Raw genomic sequence first — 19,219 nt, 5'->3', positions numbered from 1 at the left:
AATTATATTGCGCTTGCGTTTTTAGTTGACATGAAATTTTTTTCGGAAAAAATGGAATTTTAGAAACATTCACAAGTCAAAAGTGCGTAATTTTTCTATGACAGAAATTCTAATTCGATTTGATTAATTTTATTATCAAGAATTTCGGAAAAAAATTCAATATCAAGTTTTCCATAAATTTTAGTACCAACATGTTCAAAAATTAATGCAAAAGTTTCTAGAAAAAATACACTTCTCTCAATATCCCTGAAGATTCCCTCAGAATTCCTCAGATCGCTTTGGATCCTTTCAGATCTCTGCAGACTGTTTCAGATTCTTCCCGTTTTTTCTAGATTTTCTCAAATTTTTCAGATTCTGTCAGGTTTACCTAGATTTGTCTAGATTTCCTGAGATTATTTCCGATCTCCTCTGATTCTTTCTAATTCGTTCCGATTCTTAGTTTCATATTCCCTCAGATTTTCTTGGATTTCCTCAGATTCTCCCAATTCTTTCAGATGTTCTCAGATTCTTTCCTTTTTTTAAGATTCTTCCTTTCGGATTCTTTCGGATTATTCCGGTGTTTCACATTCTGTCAAATTTTTGAATTCTATTCAGGTCGTTTTAAACCCGTGCAGATATTTTCAAATCCCTGCAGACTTTTCTAGATTCTTCCAGATTTTTCTAGATTCTTCGAGATTCTCACAGATTTCCTCAGATTCCTTCAAATACTTTCCGAATCTCTCAGATTCTTACAAATGCTTTCATTTTCTTTCTGATTCTCTCTTTCAAATTTTTTCGATTTTTTTTATTCTTTCTGATTATTCCGGACGCTTTTAGATGCTTTCTGTTTGTTTCCAATCAAATTTTTTTAGATTCTATCAAACACCGTCAGGAATCCTCAAGATTTTTTCAAATTTTTCAGTTCTATTCAGATCGTTTCAGATGCCTGCAGATTCTTTCAAATTCTTCCAGATTCCTCAGGTTTGTGTTTTTTTTTTGATTCGATTTAATTTTTCGAAATTCTTCAAAATTCTCTCAGATTCTCCAGTTCCTTCAGTTTTTTTTACGAATCTCTAAAATTCTGTTAGATCGCTTCAGAGTCCGGCAAAATCGTTCATATTCTTCCAGATTCTTCTAGATTTTTCGAGCTTCTTCGAGATTCCCTCCAGGGAATAGCAAAATCTAAAACAATCTAGAAAAATCTGGAAGAGTCAGCAGGATCTGAAACAATCTGAACAGAACTAGAAAAATTTAAACAATCTTGAGGATTTCTGATGGTTCCTTTGAAAGAATTTGAAAAAGTTCGAAAGAATTTGAAAAAATCTTAAATTCTCTCAGATTCTTTCAGATTTTTTCGATACTCTCAGAAATTTTCACCTTTCATACCGTTTCACATTCTTTAAAATTTTCCCAGATAATTTCAGATCTCTGCAGACTTTTCCAGATTCTTCCAGATTTTTCTAGATTCTTCGAGATTTACACAGGTTCTCACAGGTATCGTCAGATTCCTTCAAATACTTTCCGAATCTCTCAGATTCCCTCAAATTCCTCCATATTCTTATAAATGCTTTCAGATTATTTCATTTTCTTTCTGATTTTATCGATTTTTTTTTTATTCTTTCTGATTATTCCGGTTTGTTTCCAATCAAATTTTTTTGGATTCTATCAAACACCGTCAGGAATCCTGAAGATTCTTTCAAATTTTTCGGTTCTATTCAGATCGTTTCAGATGCCTGCAGATTCTTTCAAATTCTTTCAGATTCCTCCTGTTTTTTTTTTTTTTAGATTCTATTTGATTTTTCTAAATTCTTCGAAATTCTCAAAGTTCTCTCAGATTCTCAAAAGTTCCTTCAGTTTCTTTACGAACCTCTAAAATTCTGTTAGATCGCTTCAGAGTCCTGCAAAATCGTTCAGATTCTTCCAGATTCTTCTAGATTTTTCGAGATTCTTCGAGATTCCCTCCAGGGAATATGAGAAAATCTCGAAGAATCTAGCAAAATCTAAAACAATCTAGAAAAATCTGGAAGAGTCTGCAGGATCTGAAACAATCTAAACAGAACTAGAAAAATTTAAACAATCTTGAGGATTTCTGATGATTCCTTTGAAAGAATCTGAAAAAGGTCGAAAGAATTTGAAAAAATCTTATATTCTCTCAGATTCTTTCAGATTTTTTCGATACTCTCAGAATTTTTCACCTTTCATATCGTTTCAGATTCTTTAAAATTTTCCCGATAATTTCAGATCCATGCAGACTTTTCCAGATTCTTCCAGATTTTTCTAAATTCTTCGAGATTCGCACAGGTTCCCACAGGTATCCTCAGATTCCTTCAAATACTTTCCGAATCTCTCAGATTCTTTCCGATCTCGCAATTTGTCTCAGATTCCCTCAAATTCCTCCATATTCTTATAAATGCTTTCAGATTATTTCATTTTCTTTCTGATTTTATCGATTTTTTTTTATTCTTTCTGATTATTCCGGTTTGTTTCCAATCAAATTTTTTTGGATTCGATCAAACACAGTCAGGAATCCTCAAGATCCTTTCAAATTTTTCAGTTCTATTCAGATCGTTTCAGATGCCTGCAGATTCTTTCAAATTCTTTCAGATTCCTCCAGTTTGTTTTTTTTTATTAGATTCTATTTGATTTTTCGAAATTCTTGAAAGTTCTCTCAGATTCTCAAAAGTTCCTTCAGTTTCTTTACGGATCTCTAAAATTCTATTAGATCGCTTCAGAGTCCTGCAAAATCGTTCAGATTCTTCCAGATTCTTCTAGATTTTTCGAGATTGCAGTTAAGCTCCGCCCCCTTAGCTCACGACGAATAAAAAAATCATCACAATTGAGATAGGGTGGGTGGGCGGGGCCTATATTTTGCCTTTTTTCTTAATATACGTAATCGTCTTTTCAGAACAAGAAACTGAAAACATGTTTAAAATGGTAAATTTTTGTAGGAAAGTATCGATTTTGCAATTAGGCTCCGCCCCTTGGTCTGACAACGAATGAAAAATACATCACAATTGAGCTTCGGATGGATATGGGTGGGGCTTAATTTTTGGCTTGTTTTTTCTTAATATACATATAAATGTCAAAAAAATTACTATATTGTGATTGCGTTTTTAGTTGACATGAAATTTTTTTCGGAGAAAATGAAATTTTAGAAACATTAAGTCAAAAGTGCGTAATTTTTCTATGACAGAAATTCTAATTCGTATTCGATTAATTTTATTATCAAGAATTTCGGAAAAAAAATGCCTTAATTTCTATTTATCATTCATTTCACTTCGTATATAACGTCTCAACGGTAAAATATCACTATCAAGTTTTCCGTAAATTGTAGTACAGTCGCGGACAGTGAATTTCGTCCACACAATTCACGCGAATTCACAAAAAATCACTGTAGTCGGTGCTTTATTGTCATGATGACTGACGTAAGTATTGTCAAATTTAATTTAGCTTCGAACCTGCCATCGATTAGTTATTTTAATGAAGGTAAACTAATATCCCTTTTCCAAGACGGGATGTCGCTACACTTTTGGGCTTACCGCGGACTAGTGTTAGTTATCGTATAAAAAAATGTTTGCCCCTTTATGTCAAAATGACAAAAAAGGTTAGAAAGATCTAAGGGCTAATTTAGAGTTTTTTTTTGTCAAAGAAATTGGGTGGACGAAATTCACTGTCCACGACCGTACCAACATGTTCAAAAATTAATGCAAATGTTTCTAGAAAAAATACACTTTTTAGTTACACATTTTCTTCCATTCTTTCAGATTCTCTCAATATCTCTGAAGATTTCTTCAGAATTCCTCAGAATTTTTCAAGATCGCTTTGGATCCTTTCAGATCTCTGCTGACTGTTTCAGATTCTTCCAGTTTTTTCTACATTTTTCTAGATTCTCTCAAATTTTTCAGATTCTGCCAGGTTTACCTAGATTTGTCTAGATTTCCTGAGATTATTTCATATTCCCTCAAATTTTCTTGGATTCCCTCAAATTTTCCCAATTCTTTCAGATGTTATCAGATTCTTTCCTTTTTTTAAGATTCTTCCTTTCGGATTCTTTTGGATTATTCCGGTGTTTCACATTCTGTCAAATTTTTGAATTCTATTCAGGTCGTTTTAAACCCGTGCAGATATTTTCAGATCCTTGCAGACTTTTCCAGATTTTTCCAGATTTTTCTAGATTCTTCGAGATTCTCACAGGTTTCCTCAGATTCCTTCAAATACTTTCCCAATCTCTCAGATTCTTTCCGATCTCGCAATTTCTCTCAGATTCCCGCAAATTCCTCCATATTCTTACGTTATGCAGACGATTTAACACCGACGCGACTGCTAAATTATTTATTCTTACCCATAGAGTGGGTGGGTTAGGTTTGAATTTAGTAGGTGCAAATGGAGTGATTATGATTGGGTCTAATTACAACCCGTCTCTGGACACCCAAAGTATGTACAGGGTGTATCGATTCGGGCAGACGAAGAAGTGCTACGTTTATAGCGTTAGATTATTGTCAATGGTAGGTCATTCCATTGTTGTAAAAGTGGAAAAGTCAGTTATTGTTTCAGGCCACCATGGAAGAAAAAATCTACCAAAGGTGCGTCGTCAAGTTACACTTGAGTGGAACCGTAGTAGATAAGTTGCACTTCGTGCGAAGATACACATCAAGTGACCTTCGAGAATTGTACAAAGTCGACTTTAGCGAATACACTGTAGACCGACCTATCCCGATAGTACCAACCGACAAACTATTGGCACAACTGGTACAAAACACGTACGACATCTACCGGTACCACCTCCACAATTCGTTACTAGAAAATCGTCCGGAAGAAGAACTCACCGACGAAGATAAAAAAATGGCCTGGGACGAATTCAACAACATGGAGGAGGCGGCGAGTACGTCATTATCATAGCATGGTGTGGGCTTTAATCACGCATGTGTTGTTTGCTTTTTCCTAGAGCCACTACCACAATTCGCACCCCCAGTAGTAGTAAACCCAATATTTCAACTACCAATTTTCCCCGCACATATGTCACCTGCGCACAGAGGGCTTAGGGTGTATTTGCATCCGAGTAATCATTCTAAATAAAATACTATTTTCGATTAATTTTATATTGTAGGAACGAACGGTCCAACTCTGGTGCCAAACCCGATGAACAACAACGCGCGTGGCTTCCTGCCGTAAGTTGGTAACAGTGTCGTAATCAAATTTGACGATGTGTTTTAGGAGGGTGTTTCTTCCGAACGGTATGCGCCCCCAGGTGTCAAACCGGGTTGTCCAGCCCGCGAGCAACTTCCTGCATTTGTTTGACCAAACCGTACCGAGTCGGCTTAGTGGTCACAATGCGCACAATCGGTTTCAGGCTAACTTTCCCGCGACGGAGCTCTTGCAGAACTTGAGGGAAAATATTGCGCAAGTGCTAAGAGAGCAGCCTTTGCCTAGTGGTGCAGATGAAGCGCCATCAGCTGAGTTTAATTATGCGTTGAACAAAGTTGTATGATTGGATATTTCGTTGTATTATATCGATTTGAATGAAACGTTTTTTGGTAGATTTTGTTTTAATTACTCCTTGATTTGTGTATAGGGAGGAAGAGGGCCCCTAGGAACAGTTATCAGTTGTTGAAGCTGTTGAACGAGATGGCTGATGACGTGGAAGTGAAGCGGGAGGACGGGGACGATTTGGTGAAAATGTTGGAGGATAAGCTGGGATGAAGTGGGTGGAGGTGAGTGGTTTGAAAGAGGTTAATGTTTGTGGTTGCAGATGGCGCTGGTGACGCTGGAGGTCAGACAGGTGAAAAATGGAGGACGTGCAAAGCAACCTACTCAAATATAGATAGAATTGAGATAACTTACCATTTTGAGATTGAAATAAAGACGATATTTTTGCTTTTGTGTTTTTAACAATGCAAGAATCCCGTTGCAGATGAAATATTCGTGACCCCACAGAATCCACAGTTGTGAAACACGAAATGCTCATTAATGTGTTAAATATAGGCAACCCAACATACACACTTTCTCTAGCTAAAATTCTAACTTCCAAATGATTTATAGAGCAAGAATTTCCACGTTGGGAGTGTCTTTCTGATAGTGTCCTTTAACAACCAGATATTTCATGAAAAAGCCCTTTTAAAGGTCGATTGATAAACTTGCCGCTGAATTGATTAGATAATACAACTACAAGAGTTTAGATTTTCCCTTTTTTTCTTAATATGTGGTCTTCTTTTCACAACAAGAAAGGTAAAACATGTTTAAAATGGTGCTTGCGTTTTTAGTTAACATGAACATTTTTTCGGGAAAAATGAAATTTTAGAAACATTAAGTCAAAAGTGCGTAATTTTTCTATGACAGAAATTCTAATTCGTATTTGATTAATTTTATTATCAAGGATTTCGGAAAAAAATTGCCTTAATTTTTATTTATCATTCATTTCACTTCGTTTATAACGTGTCAAGGGTAAAATATCAATATCAAGTTTTCCATAAATTTTTGTACCAACATGTTCAAAAATTAATGCAAAAGTTTCTAGAAAAAATACAGTTTGTTACACATTATCTTCTATTCTTTGAGATTCTCTCAATATCCCTGAAGATTCCCTCAGAACTTTTCAAGATCGCTTTGGATCCTTTCAGATCCCTGCAGACTGTTCCAGATTCTTCCAGTTTTTCTACATTTTTCTAGATTCTCTCAAATTTTTCAGATTCTGCCAATTTTACCTAGATTTGTCTAGATTTCCTAAGATTATTTCCGATCCCCTCTGCTTCTTTCTAATTCGTTCCGATTCTTAGTTTCATATTTCCCTCAGATTTTCTTGGATTCCCTCAGATTCTCCCAATTCTTTCAGATGTTTTCAGATTCTTTCGTTTTTTTAAGATTCTTCCTTTCGGATTCTTTCGGATTATTCCGGTGTTTCACATTCTTTCAAATTCTTGAATTCTCTTCAGGTCGTTTTAAACCTGTGCAGATATTTTCAGATCCCTGCAGACTTTTCCAGATTCTTCCAGATTTTTCTAGATTCTTCGAGATTTTCACAGGTTTCCTCAGATTCTTTCAAATACTTTCCGAATCTCTCAGATTCTTTCCGATCTCGCAATTTCTCTCAGATTTCCTCAAATTCCTCCATATTCTTACAAATGCTTTCATTTTCTTTCTGATTATCTCTTTCAGATTTTTTCGATTTTTTTTATTCTTCCTGATCATTCCGGATGCTTTTAGATGCTTCCGGTTTGTTTCCAATCAAATTTTTTTAGATTCTATCAAACACCGTCAGGAATCCTCAAGATTCTTTCAAATTTTTCAGTTCTATTCAGATCGTTTCAGATGCCTGCAGATTCTTTCAAATTCTTCCAAAATCCTCCAGTTTGTTTTTTTTAGATTCTATTTGATTTTTCAAAATTCTCTCAGATTCTCAAAAGTTCATTCAGTTTCTTCACGAATTTCTAAAATTCTGTTAGATCGCTGCAAAATCGTTCAGATTCTTCTAGATTTTTCTAGATTCTTCGAGATTCCTCCAGGGAATATGAGAAAATCTCGAAAAATCTAGCAAAATCTAAAACAATCTAGAAAAATCTGGAAGAGTCTACAGGAATCTGAAAGGATACGTAAGGATCTGAAACAATCTGAACAGAACTAAAAAAACTTAAACAATCTTGAGGATTTCTGATGGTTTCTTTAAAAGAACCTGAAAAAGTTCGAAAGAATTTGAAAAAATCTTAAATTCTCTCAGATTCTTTCGGATTTTTTCGATACTCTCAGAATTTTTCACCTTTCATATCGTTTCAGATTCTTTCAAATTTTCTCAGATAATTTCAGATCCCTGCAGACTTTTCCAGATTCTTCCAGATTTTTCTAGATTCTTCGAGATTCTCACAGGTTTCCTCAGATTCCTTCAAATACTTTCCGAATCTCTCAGATTCTTTCCGATCTCGCAATTTCTTTCAGATTCCCTCAAATTCCTCCATATTCTTATAAATGCTTTCACATTATTTCATTTTCTTTCTGATTTTGTCGATTTTTTTTTATTCTTTCTGATTATTCCGGTTTGTTTCCAATCAAATTTTTTTGGATTCTATCAAACACCGTCAGGAATCCTCAAGATTCTTTCAAATTTTTCAGTTCTATTCAGATAGTTTCAGATGCCTGCAGATTCTTTCAAATTCTTTCAGATTCCTCCAGTTTGTTTTTTTTTAGATTCTATTTGATTTTTCTAAATTCTTCGAAATTCTTCAAAATTCTCTCAGATTCTCAAAAGTTCCTTCAGTTGCTTTACGAATCTCTAAAATTCTGTAAGATCGCTTCAGAGTCCTGCAAAATCGTTCAGATTCTTCTAGATTTTTCGAAATTCTTCGAGATTTTCTCATATTCCCTAGCAAAATCTAAAACAATCTAGAAAAATCTAGAAGAGTCTGCAGGAATCGATACTCTCAGAATTTTTCACCTTTCATATCGTTCAGATTCTTTCAAATTTTCTCAGATAATTTCAGATCTCTGCAGACTCTTTCAGATTGTTCTAGATTTTTCTGAATTTTTCGAAACAGCTAATATCCATCTACCAAGAAAAGATAATTTTTCACGTTTATTTTAAAATATTAAAAAAAATATTTTGTTGGCCAGAAATATAAAAATAATTACACGGAGCAAATTCATTGCTAAGGCATTGCCTCACCTGCCTCATAGGACAAGCCGTAGAGAAATAAGAATTTTGCAGTTAAGCTCCGCCCCCTTAGCTCACGACGAATAAAAAAATCATCACAATTGAGGTAGGGTGGGTGGGCGGGGCCTATATTTTGCCTTTTTTCTTGATATACGTAGTCGTCTTTTCAGAACAAGAAACTTAAAACATGTTTCAAATGGTAAATTTTTGGAGGAAAGTATCGATTTTGCAATTAGGCTCCGCCCCTTGGTCTGACAACGAATGAAAAATGCATCACAATTGAGCTTCGGATGGCTATGGGTGGGGCTTAATTTTTGGCTTGTTTTTTCTTAATATACATATAAATGTCAAAAAAATTATATTGTGCTTGCGTTTTTAGTTGACACGAAAATTTTTTCGGAAAAAATGATATTTTAGAAACATTAAACCAAAAGTGCGTAATTTTTCTATGACAGAAATTCTAATTCGTATTCGATTAATTTTATTACCAAGAATTTCGGAAAAAAAACGCCTTAATTTCTATTTATCATTCATTTCACTTCGTATATAACGTCTCAACGGTAAAATATCAATATCAAGTTTTCCGTAAATTGTAGTACAGTCGCGGACAGTGAATTTCGTCCACACAATTCACGCGAATTCACAAAAATTCACTGCAGTCGGTGCTTTATTATCATGATGACTGACGTAAGTATTGTCAAATTTAATTTAGCTTCGAACCTGCCATCGATTAGTTATTTTAATGAAGGTAAACTAATATCCCTTTTCCAAGACGGGATGTCGCTACACTTTTGGGCTTACCGCGGACTAGTGTTAGTTATCGTATAAAAAAATGTTTGCCCCTTTATGTCAAAATGACAAAAAAGGTTAGAAAGATCTAAGGGCTAATTTAGAGTTTTTTTCTGTCAAAGAAATTGGGTGGACGAAATTCACTGTCCACGACCGTACCAACATGTTCAAAAATTAATGCAAAAGTTTCTAGAAAAAATACACTTTTTAGTTACACATTTTCTTCTATTCTTTCAGATTCTCTCAATATCTCTGAAGATTTCTTCAGAATTCCTCAGAATTTTTCAAGATCGCTTTGGATCCTTTCAGATCTCTGCTGACTGTTTCAGATTCTTCCAGTTTTTTCTACATTTTTCTAGATTCTCTCAAATTTTTCAGATTCTGCCAGGTTTACCTAGATTTGTCTAGATTTCCTGAGATTGTTTCATATTCCCTCAAATTTTCTTGGATTCCCTCAAATTCTCCCAATTCTTTCAGATGTTATCAGATTCTTTCCTTTTTTTAAGATTCTTCCTTTCGGATTCTTTTGGATTATTCCGGTGTTTCACATTCTGTCAAATTTTTTAATTCTATTCAGGTCGTTTTTGAACCCGTGCAGATATTTTCAGATTTTTCTAGATTCTTCGAGATTCTCACAGGTTTCCTCAGATTCCTTCAAATACTTTCCCAATCTCTCAGATTCTTTCCGATCTCGCAATTTCTCTCAGATTCCCGCAAATTCCTCCATATTCTTACGTTATGCAGACGATTTAACACCGACGCGACTGCTAAATTATTTATTCTTACCCATAGAGTGGGTGGGTTAGGTTTAAACTTAGTAGGTGCGAATAGAGTGATTATGATTGGGTCTAACTACAACCCGTCTCTGGACACCCAAAGTATGTACAGGGTGTATCGATTCGGGCAGACGAAGAAGTGCTACGTTTATAGATTATTGTCAATGGTAGGTCATTCCATTGTTGTAAAAGTGGAAAAGTCAGTTATTGTTTCAGGCCACCATGGAAGAAAAAATCTACCAAAGGTGCGTCGTCAAGTTACACTTGAGCGGAACCGTAGTAGATAAGCTGCACTTCGTGCGAAGATACACATCAAGTGACCTTCGAGAATTGTACAAAGTCGACTTTAGCGAATACACTGTAGACCGACCTATCCCGATAGTACCAACCGACAAACTATTGGCACAACTGGTACAAAACACGTACGACATCTACCGGTACCACCTCCACAATTCGTTACTAGAAAATCGTCCGGAAGAAGAACTCACCGACGAAGATAAAAAAATGGCCTGGGACGAATTCAACAACATGGAGGAGGCGGCGAGTACGTCATTATCATAGCATGGTGTGGGCTTTAATCACGCATGTGTTGTTTGCTTTTTCCTAGAGCCACTACCACAATTCGCACCCCCAGTAGTAGTAAACCCAATATTTCAACTACCAATTTTCCCCGCACATATGTCACCTGCGCACAGAGGGCTTAGGGTGTATTTGCATCCGAGTAATCATCCTCAATAAAATACTATTTTCGATTAATTTTATATTGTAGGAACCAACGGTCCAACTCTGGTGCCAAACCCGATGAACAACAACGCGCGTGGCTTCCTGCCGTAAGTTGGTAACAGTGTCGGAATCAAACTTGACGATGTGTTTCAGGAGGGTGTTTCTTCCGAACGGTATGCGCCCCCAGGTGTCAAACCGGGTTGTCCAGCCCGCGAGCAACTTCCTGCATTTGTTTGACCAAACCGTACCGGGTCGGCTTAGTGGTCACAATGCGCACAATCGGTTTCAGGCTAACTTTCCCGCGACGGAGCTCTTGCAGAACTTGAGGGAAAATATTGCGCAAGTGCTAAGAGAGCAGCCTTTGCCTAGTGGTGCAGATGAAGCGCCATCAGCTGAGTTTAATTATGCGTTGAACAAAGTTGTATGATTGGATATTTCGTTGTATTATATCGATTTGAATGAAACGTTTTTTGGTAGATTTTGTTTTAATTACTCCTTGATTTGTGTATAGGGAGGAAGAGGGCCCCTAGGAACAGTTATCAGTTGTTGAAGCTGTTGAACGAGATGGCTGATGACGTGGAAGTGAAGCGGGAGGACGGGGACGATTTGGTGAAGATGTTGGAGGATAAGCTGGGATGAAGTGGGTGGAGGTGAGTGGTTTGAAAGAGGTTAATGTTTGTGGTTGCAGATGGCGCTGGCGACGCTGGAGGTCAGACAGGTGAAAAATGGAGGACGTGCAAACTCCTATATACTACTCAAATATAGATAGAATTGAGATAATTTACCATTTTGAGATTGAAATAAAGACGATATTTTTGCTTTTGTGTTTTTAACAATGCAAGAATCCCGTTGTAGATGAAATATTCGTGACCCCACAGAATCCACAGTTGTGAAACACGAAATGCTCATTAATGTGTTAAATATAGGCAACCCAACATACACACTTTCTCTAGCTACAATTCTAACTTCCAAATGATTTATAGAGCAAGAATTTCCACGTTGGGAGTGTCTTTCTGATAGTGTCCTTTAACAACCAGATATTTCATGAAAAAGCCCTTTTAAAGGTCGATTGACAAACTTGCCGCTCAATTGATTAGATAATACAACTACAAGAGTTTAGATTTTCCCTTTTTTTCTTAATATGTGGTCTTCTTTTCACAACAAGAAAGGTAAAACATGTTTAAAATGGTGCTTGCGTTTTTAGTTAACATGAACATTTTTTCGGAAAAAATGAAATTTTAGAAACATTAAGTCAAAAGTGCGTAATTTTTCTATCACAGAAATTCTAATTCGTATTTAATTAATTTTATTATCAAGAATTTCGGAAAAAAATTGCCTTAATTTTTATTTATCATTCATTTCACTTCGTTTATAACGTGTCAAGGGTAAAATATCAATATCAAGTTTTCCATAAATTTTACTACCAACATGTTCAAAAATTAATGCAAAAGTTTCTAGAGAAAATACAGTTTGTTACACATTATCTTCTATTCTTTGAGATTCTCTCAATATCCCTGAAGGTTCCCTCAGAATTTTTCAAGATCGCTTTGGATCCTTTCAGATCCCTGCAGACTGTTCCAGATTCTTCCAGTTTTTTCGAGATTTTCTCAGATTTTTCAGATTCTGCCAGGTTTACCTAGATTTGTCTAGATTTCCTGAGATTATTTCCGATCTCCTCTGATTCTTTCTAATTCGTTCCGATTCTTAGTTCCCTCAGATTTTCTTGGATTCCCTCAGATTCTCCCAATTGTTTCAGATGTTTCCAGATTCTTTCCTTTTTTTAAAATTCTCCCTTTCGGATTCTTTTGGATTTCTGAATTCAATTCAGGTCGTTTTAAACCCGTGCAGATTTTTTCAGATCCCTGCAGACTTTTCTAGATTCTTCGAGATTCTCACAGGTTTCGTCAGATTCCTTCAAATACTTTCCGAATCTCTCAGATTCTTTCCGATCTCGTAATTTCTCTCAGGTTCCCTCAAATTCCTCCGTATTCTTACAAATACTTTCAGATTATATCATTCTCTTTCTGATTCTCTCTTTCAGTTTTTTTTTTTATTCTTTCTGATTATTCCGGATGCTTTTAGATGCTTTCGGTTTGTTTCCAATAAATTTTTTTCAGATTCTATCAAACACCGTCAGGAATCCTCAAGATTCTTTCAAATTATTGAGATCGTTTCAGATGCCTGCAGACTCTTTCAAATTCCTCTAGATTCCTCCAGTTTTTTTTTTTTAGATTCTATTTGATTTTTCTAAATTACGAATTTCGAAAATTCTATTAGATCGCCTCAAAGTCCTGCAAAATCGTTCAAATTCTTCCAGAAATCTCGAAGAACCTATAGCAAAATCTAAAACAATCTAGAAAAATTTTTTAAGAGTCTGCAGGAATCTGAAACGATACGTAAGGATCTGAAACAGAACTAGAAAAATTTAAACAATCTTGAGGATTTCTGATGGTTCCTTTGAAAGAATCTGAAAAAGTTCGAAAGAATTTGAAAAAATCTTAAATTCTCTCAGATTCTTTCAGATTTTTTCGATACTCTCAGAAATTTTTATCTTTCATATCGTTTCAGATTCTTTAAAATTTTCCCAGATAATTTCAGATCCCTGCAGACTTTTCCAGATTCTTCCAGATTTTTCTAGATTCTTCGAGATTCACATAGGTTCCCACAGGTACCTATCCTCAGATACCTTCAAATACTTTCCGAATCTCTCGGATTCTTTCCGATCTCGCAATTTCTCTCAGATTCCCTCAAATTCCTCCAAATTCTTATAAATGCTTTCAGATTATTTCATTTTCTTTCTGATTTTGTCGATTTTTTTTTATTCTTTCTGATTATTCCGATTTGTTTCCAATCAAATTTTTTTGGATTCTATCAAACACCGTCAGGAATCCTGAAGATTCTTTCAAATTTTTCAGTTCTATTCAGATAGTTTCAGATGCCTGCAGATTCTTTCAAATTCTTTCAGATTCCTCCAGTTTGTTTTTTTTATTAGATTCTATTTGATTTTTCTAAATTCTTCGAAATTCTTCAAAGTTCTCTCAGATTCTCAAAAGTTCTTTCAGTTGCTTTACGAATCTCTAAAATTCTGTAAGATCGCTTCAGAGTCCTGCAAAATCGTTCAGATTCTTCTAGATTTTTCGAAATTCTTCGAGATTTTCTCATATTCCCTAGCAAAATCTAAAACAATCTAGAAAAATCTAGAAGAGTCTGCAGGAATCGATACTCTCAGAATTTTTCACCTTTCATATCGTTCAGATTCTTTCGAATTTTCTCAGATAATTTCAGATCCCTGCAGACTCTTTCAGATTGTTCTAGATTTTTCTGAATTTTTCGAAACAGCTAATATCCATCTACCAAGAAAAGATAATTTTTCACGTTTATTTTAAAATATTAAAAAAAATATTTTGTTGGCCAGAAATATAAAAATAATTACACGGAGCAAATTCATTGCTGAGGCATTGCCTCACCTACCTCATAGGACAAGCCGTAGAGAAATAAGAATTTTGCAGTTAAGCTCCGCCCCCTTAGCTCACGACGAGTAAAAAAATCATCACATTTGAGATAGGGTGGGTGGGCGGGGCCTATATTTTGCCTTTTTTCTTAATATACGTAATCGTCTTTTCAGAACAAGAAACTTAAAACATGTTTAAAATGGTAAATTTTTGTAGGAAAGCATCGATTTTGCAATTAGGCTCCGCTCCTTGGTCTGACAACGAATGAAAAATACATCACAATTGAGCTTCGGATGGATATGGGTGGAGCTTAATTTTTGGCTTGTTTTTTCTTAATATACATATAAATGTCAAAAAAATTATATTGTGCTTGCGTTTTTAGTTAACATGAACATTTTTTCGGAAAAAATGAAATTTTAGATACATTAAAAAAAGTCAAAAGTGCGTAATTTTTCTATGATAGAAATTCTAGTTCGTATTTGATTAATTTTATTATCAAGAATTTCGGAAAAAAATTGTCTTAATTTCTATTTATCATTCATTTCAATTCGTTTATAACGTCTCAACGGTAAAATATCAATATCAAGTTTTTCATAAATTTTCGTACCAACATGTTCAAAAATTAATGCAAAAGTTTCTAGAAAAAATACACTTTGTTACACATTTTCTTGTATTCTTTCAGAATCTCTCAATATCCCTGACGATTCCCTTAGAATTCCTTAGAATTTTTCAAGATCGCTTTGGATCCTTTCAGATCCCTGCAGACTGTTCCAGATTCTTCCAGTTTTTTCTACATTTTTCTAGATTCACTAAAATTTTTCAGATTCTGCCAGGTTTACCTAGATTTGTCTAGATTTCCTGAGATTATTTTCGATCCTCTCTGATTCTTTCTAATTCGTTCCAATTCTCCCAATTCTTTCAGATGTTTTCAGATTCATTCCTTTTTTTAAGATTCTTCCTTTCGGATTCTTTCGGATTTTTCTGGTGTTTCACATTCTTTCAAATTTTTGAATTCTGTTCAAGTCGTTTTAAACCCGTGCAGATATTTTCAGATCCCTGCAGACTTTTCCAGGTTCTTCAAGATTTTCTAGATTCTTCGAGATTCTCACAAGTTTCCTCATATTCCTTCAAATACTTTCCGAATCTCTCAGATTCTTTCCGATCTCGCAGTTTTTCTCAGATTCCCTCAAACTTCTTCATATTCTTACAAATGCTTTCAGATTCTTTCATTTTCCTTCTGATCCTCTCTTTCAGATTTTTTCGATTTTTTTTTATTTCGGATGCTTTTAGATGCTTTCGGTTTGTTTCCAATCAAACTTTTTTAGATTCTATCAAACACCGTCAGGAATCCTCAAGATTCTTTCAAATTTTTCAGTTCTATTCAGATCGTTTCAGGTGCCTGCAGACTCTTTCAAATTCCTCTAGATTCCTCCAGTTTTTTTTAGGTTCTATTTGATTTTTCTAAATTCTTCAAAATTATTTCAGATTCTCAAAAGTTCCTTCAGTTTCTTTACGAATCTCTAAAATTGTGTTAGATCGCTTCAGAGTCCTGCAAAATCGTTCAGATTCTTCTAGATTTTTCGAGATTCTTCGAGATTCCCTCAGATTCCTTCAGGGAATATCAAAGCAATCTAGAAAAATCTGTAGGAATATTGAAAGGATATGTAAGGATCTGAAACAATCTGAACAGAACTAAAAAAACTTAAACAATCTTGAGATTTTTTCGATACTCTCAGAATTTTTCACCTTTCATATCGTTTCAGATTCTTTAAAATTTTCTCAGATAATTTCAGATCCCTGCAGACTCTTTCAGATTGTTCTAGATTCTTCTGAATTTTTCGAAACAACTAATATCCATCTACCAAGATGAGATAATTTTTCACGTTTATTTTAAAATATAAAAAAAAAATTTTTTTGGCCAGAAATAATAAAAATAATTACACGGACCAAATTCACTGCTGAGGCATTGCCTCACCTGTCTCATAGGACAAGCCGTAGAGAAATAAGAATTTTGCAGTTAAGCTCCGCCCCTTTGGCTCACTACGAATAAAAAAATCATCACAATTGAGATAGGGTGGGTGGGCGGGGCTTATATTTTGCCGTTTTTCTTAATATACGTAGCCGTCTTTTCAGAACAAGAAACTTAAAACATGTTTAAAATGGTAAATTCTTGTAGACAAATATAAATCTTGTAATTAAACCTCGCCCCTCGATCTGACAACGAATGAAAAATTGATCACAATTGAGAATTGAGATCGGGGCGGGTATGGGCGGGGCTACTTGGTAAATTTTTGTAGTAATCAACTTAAATCCTTCACTTTTCCTCTACAACCCCTTTAAATAGGTGAAGCTTAAAATTTTGCCTTGCTTTCTTATTATGTGTGGCCATCTTTTCAAAACAAGAAAAAACACACTTATTTAAAGTGGTAAATTTAAAAAAAAATCCGATTTTAATAACAACGCCCAAAGTTAATAAAAAATCAGGAAATATGACCCCGAAAAAAATCATTTAAATTATTTTTTTTCTAACAATTTTTTACTAACAAACTAAAATTATTCTCAATTAAACCCCTCCTCGAATTTTTTTGTAACAACAAATGAAATAAGGATTTCACAATTAAGCTCCGTCCCTCGGCTTAGGGTGGGTGGGTGAGCTTATATTTTGTCTTTTTTTACTTAATATACATAGCCATCTTTTCACAACAAGAAACTTAGAACATGGTTAAATAAATACAAAGGATTTATCATCAAAATTAAACTGAACTTTAAAATATTAACAAAAACAAAATTTTAAACATTTAATGAAATCATGCACATTTTTGGAGATATCAACACTTACCTTTTGTGTAACAACACAAACACACGCTAAATAGGCAACTGGCTACAGGAATCTGGCCTTTAATTAATCTTTAGATCTTTTATAAGTAAAGACCCCTCCAAAGGAGTTGTTTTCGCAAAATTGTCCAGTCTATTTGGGGTGTCGTAAAAGTATTTGCGTTTCCATCAAATTAGGCTTAATTAACTTAATTATGAAGATTTTTAGTGGCTAAATGTGCTTTTTGTTAAAATTAACAAATCTAAACCATGAAACTATAAAACTGGACAAAGATATCGTGTCCAGTCAAATGGCGCCAATATTTAACTGTGAAATTATAAACCTTAATTAGCGTGATGTGAAACCATAAAATCCACGATTCACATTGATTCTTACGACAATGACTATTGTTCTCATTCATATTAACATCTCCAAAAATAAGTAAATTTATCGCCCGTTACATTCTTCAAGTAATGAGCAATTGTAACGAATTACTTTTTTTGAGTAATTCAGTCACTTCGTCCCCACAAAGAGAAGATTAACCCAGTAGGCAGTTAAAATCTAAAATGAGTTTATGATTTAAAATTTGTGGTCAAACAAACTTTAGCCATTTTTCTGGTCCACTCAAATTTATAACAGGTAACCGTCCTTTTAAACCCCTCATAATTTGTAATTTCAAAGATGTTAATAATTTATAGTTGCCGATGGCGCTAACAAGATTTCGAGGTCAGGAAGCTTCACACAGATGAAAAAATTGAGGACATTTAGAAAAGCAACCTACACAAAAAACAGGATAGAGATAATTTACCAATTTGAAATGCAAATACAGCCAATATTTTTTTGTTTGTCTCTTAAATAACAATACAAGAATCCCGTTGTAGATGAACGTACTTAGCACACGTACCAGTCGCTTAAAATAGTACTTTTTCGTTTATAAATAACCGCATTAATCCGTAACGGAATGAAAGTCCAAACTCGTAGAAAAATCTTTATTATCTATGTAAAAAAACTGTTAATTCAACAATCTATTCACTGGCGTCTTCCCTCGCTACAGCAAACGGCTCCTCGACGGTCTCTGCCCCCGAATCCGCAATCACCACGTCCTTGGCGGGCTTATCTCTGTTATCTGTTTTCGTGTTTTCAATCTTCCTCACAATATCCATGCCCTTGAGAATTTTTCCGAACACGACGTGCCGGCCATCCAACCACGACGTCTTCTTCGTGGTGATGAAGAACTGCGACCCGTTGGTGTCTTTCCCGGCGTTGGCCATAGACAACCATCCGGCTCCATAGTGCTTCAGCTTGAAGTTTTCATCTTCAAAGCGCTCGCCGTAAATGCTGCGACCTACACACCAATTAGCTAAATTCAACAACAATAGAGCCACGTACCGCCAGTTCCGTCTCCTTTAGTGAAGTCGCCCCCTTGGATCATGAAGTCTTTGATCACCCGGTGGAATTTGCTGCCTTTGTAGCCCTCCCCGACGGGCTTCTGCGCCAACTCCTTGAAGTTCTGCGCCGTCTTGGGGACGGTCTTGCCGAACAAGCCGATCTCGATGCGCCCTACGGCCTCATCGCCGATCGTGATGTCGAACCAAACCTATTTTATTGATAGATAAAACCAGCGATAAAAGTTTTATTGTTATAGGTACCTTGTCGGTGACTCGGGGGCCCTTTTTTGACTTGTCGTCGTCGCAGCTGGCGAAAGCGCACAGCGCCAGGAAAACACAGAAGATGAGCGCTTTGTACCCCATGTCTCGACTGAACAAAGAGTCGGCTCGAAATGTCAGAAAGTTAACAACCTTCGTAACAACACAGGCAAACACCTCTCACTTGTTAGACGAATGGGAAGAGGCCACGAAAATCGTGATAGATCGGGAAGATGATGTCAATGACACGTCGAGTTTGAGGTTAGGTTTTTGGCAGCCCCCGCTTGGCGAACGACCAATGAGAGAGCGGCGTTTGTTGCGCGCGCGTAAAGCGCCAACAAGGTTATTTTTAAATTAAACCTGCCACAATTAATAAATTAATCAATCAAAAGTCCAAATTT

At 35.4% G+C, this 19,219-nt stretch overlaps 3 protein-coding genes across 3 annotated transcripts; 2 read left to right on the top strand and 1 right to left on the bottom strand.

Moving 5' to 3' along the window:
• The first annotated feature begins 3,395 nt into the window (after positions 1 to 3,395).
• LOC135126451 (transcriptional regulator ATRX homolog) lies at positions 3,396 to 5,853 on the top strand. The gene is made up of 7 exons (XM_064052497.1): positions 3,396 to 3,529; positions 4,280 to 4,466; positions 4,522 to 4,861; positions 4,925 to 5,038; positions 5,087 to 5,147; positions 5,194 to 5,213; positions 5,552 to 5,853. The coding sequence occupies exons 1-7, from the start codon at positions 3,396 to 3,398 to the stop codon at positions 5,677 to 5,679; spliced, it is 984 nt and encodes a 327-aa protein (XP_063908567.1). The 3' UTR covers positions 5,680 to 5,853.
• A 3,442-nt stretch (positions 5,854 to 9,295) lies between these two features.
• On the top strand, positions 9,296 to 11,381 carry LOC135126450 (transcriptional regulator ATRX homolog). Its single transcript, XM_064052496.1, has 5 exons — positions 9,296 to 9,429; positions 10,151 to 10,349; positions 10,399 to 10,726; positions 10,952 to 11,012; positions 11,059 to 11,381. Exons 1-5 carry the CDS (start codon positions 9,296 to 9,298, stop codon positions 11,330 to 11,332), a joined length of 996 nt encoding a protein of 331 aa, XP_063908566.1. The 3' UTR covers positions 11,333 to 11,381.
• A 6,766-nt stretch (positions 11,382 to 18,147) lies between these two features.
• LOC135126194 (peptidyl-prolyl cis-trans isomerase B) lies at positions 18,148 to 19,101 on the bottom strand. Its single transcript, XM_064052050.1, has 3 exons — positions 18,822 to 19,101; positions 18,562 to 18,769; positions 18,148 to 18,517 (listed from the first exon to the last, which is right to left on the bottom strand). The coding sequence occupies exons 1-3, from the start codon at positions 18,921 to 18,923 to the stop codon at positions 18,198 to 18,200; spliced, it is 630 nt and encodes a 209-aa protein (XP_063908120.1). The 5' UTR covers positions 18,924 to 19,101; the 3' UTR covers positions 18,148 to 18,197.
• Positions 19,102 to 19,219: the final 118 nt, after the last annotated feature.

This window comes from Zophobas morio, unplaced genomic scaffold (genome assembly GCF_036711695.1).
Source record: "Zophobas morio isolate AGI-343-1 ecotype UQ-CSIRO unplaced genomic scaffold, CSIRO_AGI_Zmor_V1 ptg000010l, whole genome shotgun sequence".
NCBI lineage: Eukaryota > Metazoa > Arthropoda > Insecta > Coleoptera > Tenebrionidae > Zophobas > Zophobas morio.
The sequence above is the reverse complement of the archived record's forward strand: the minus strand, read 5'-3'. Positions and strand labels throughout refer to the sequence as shown.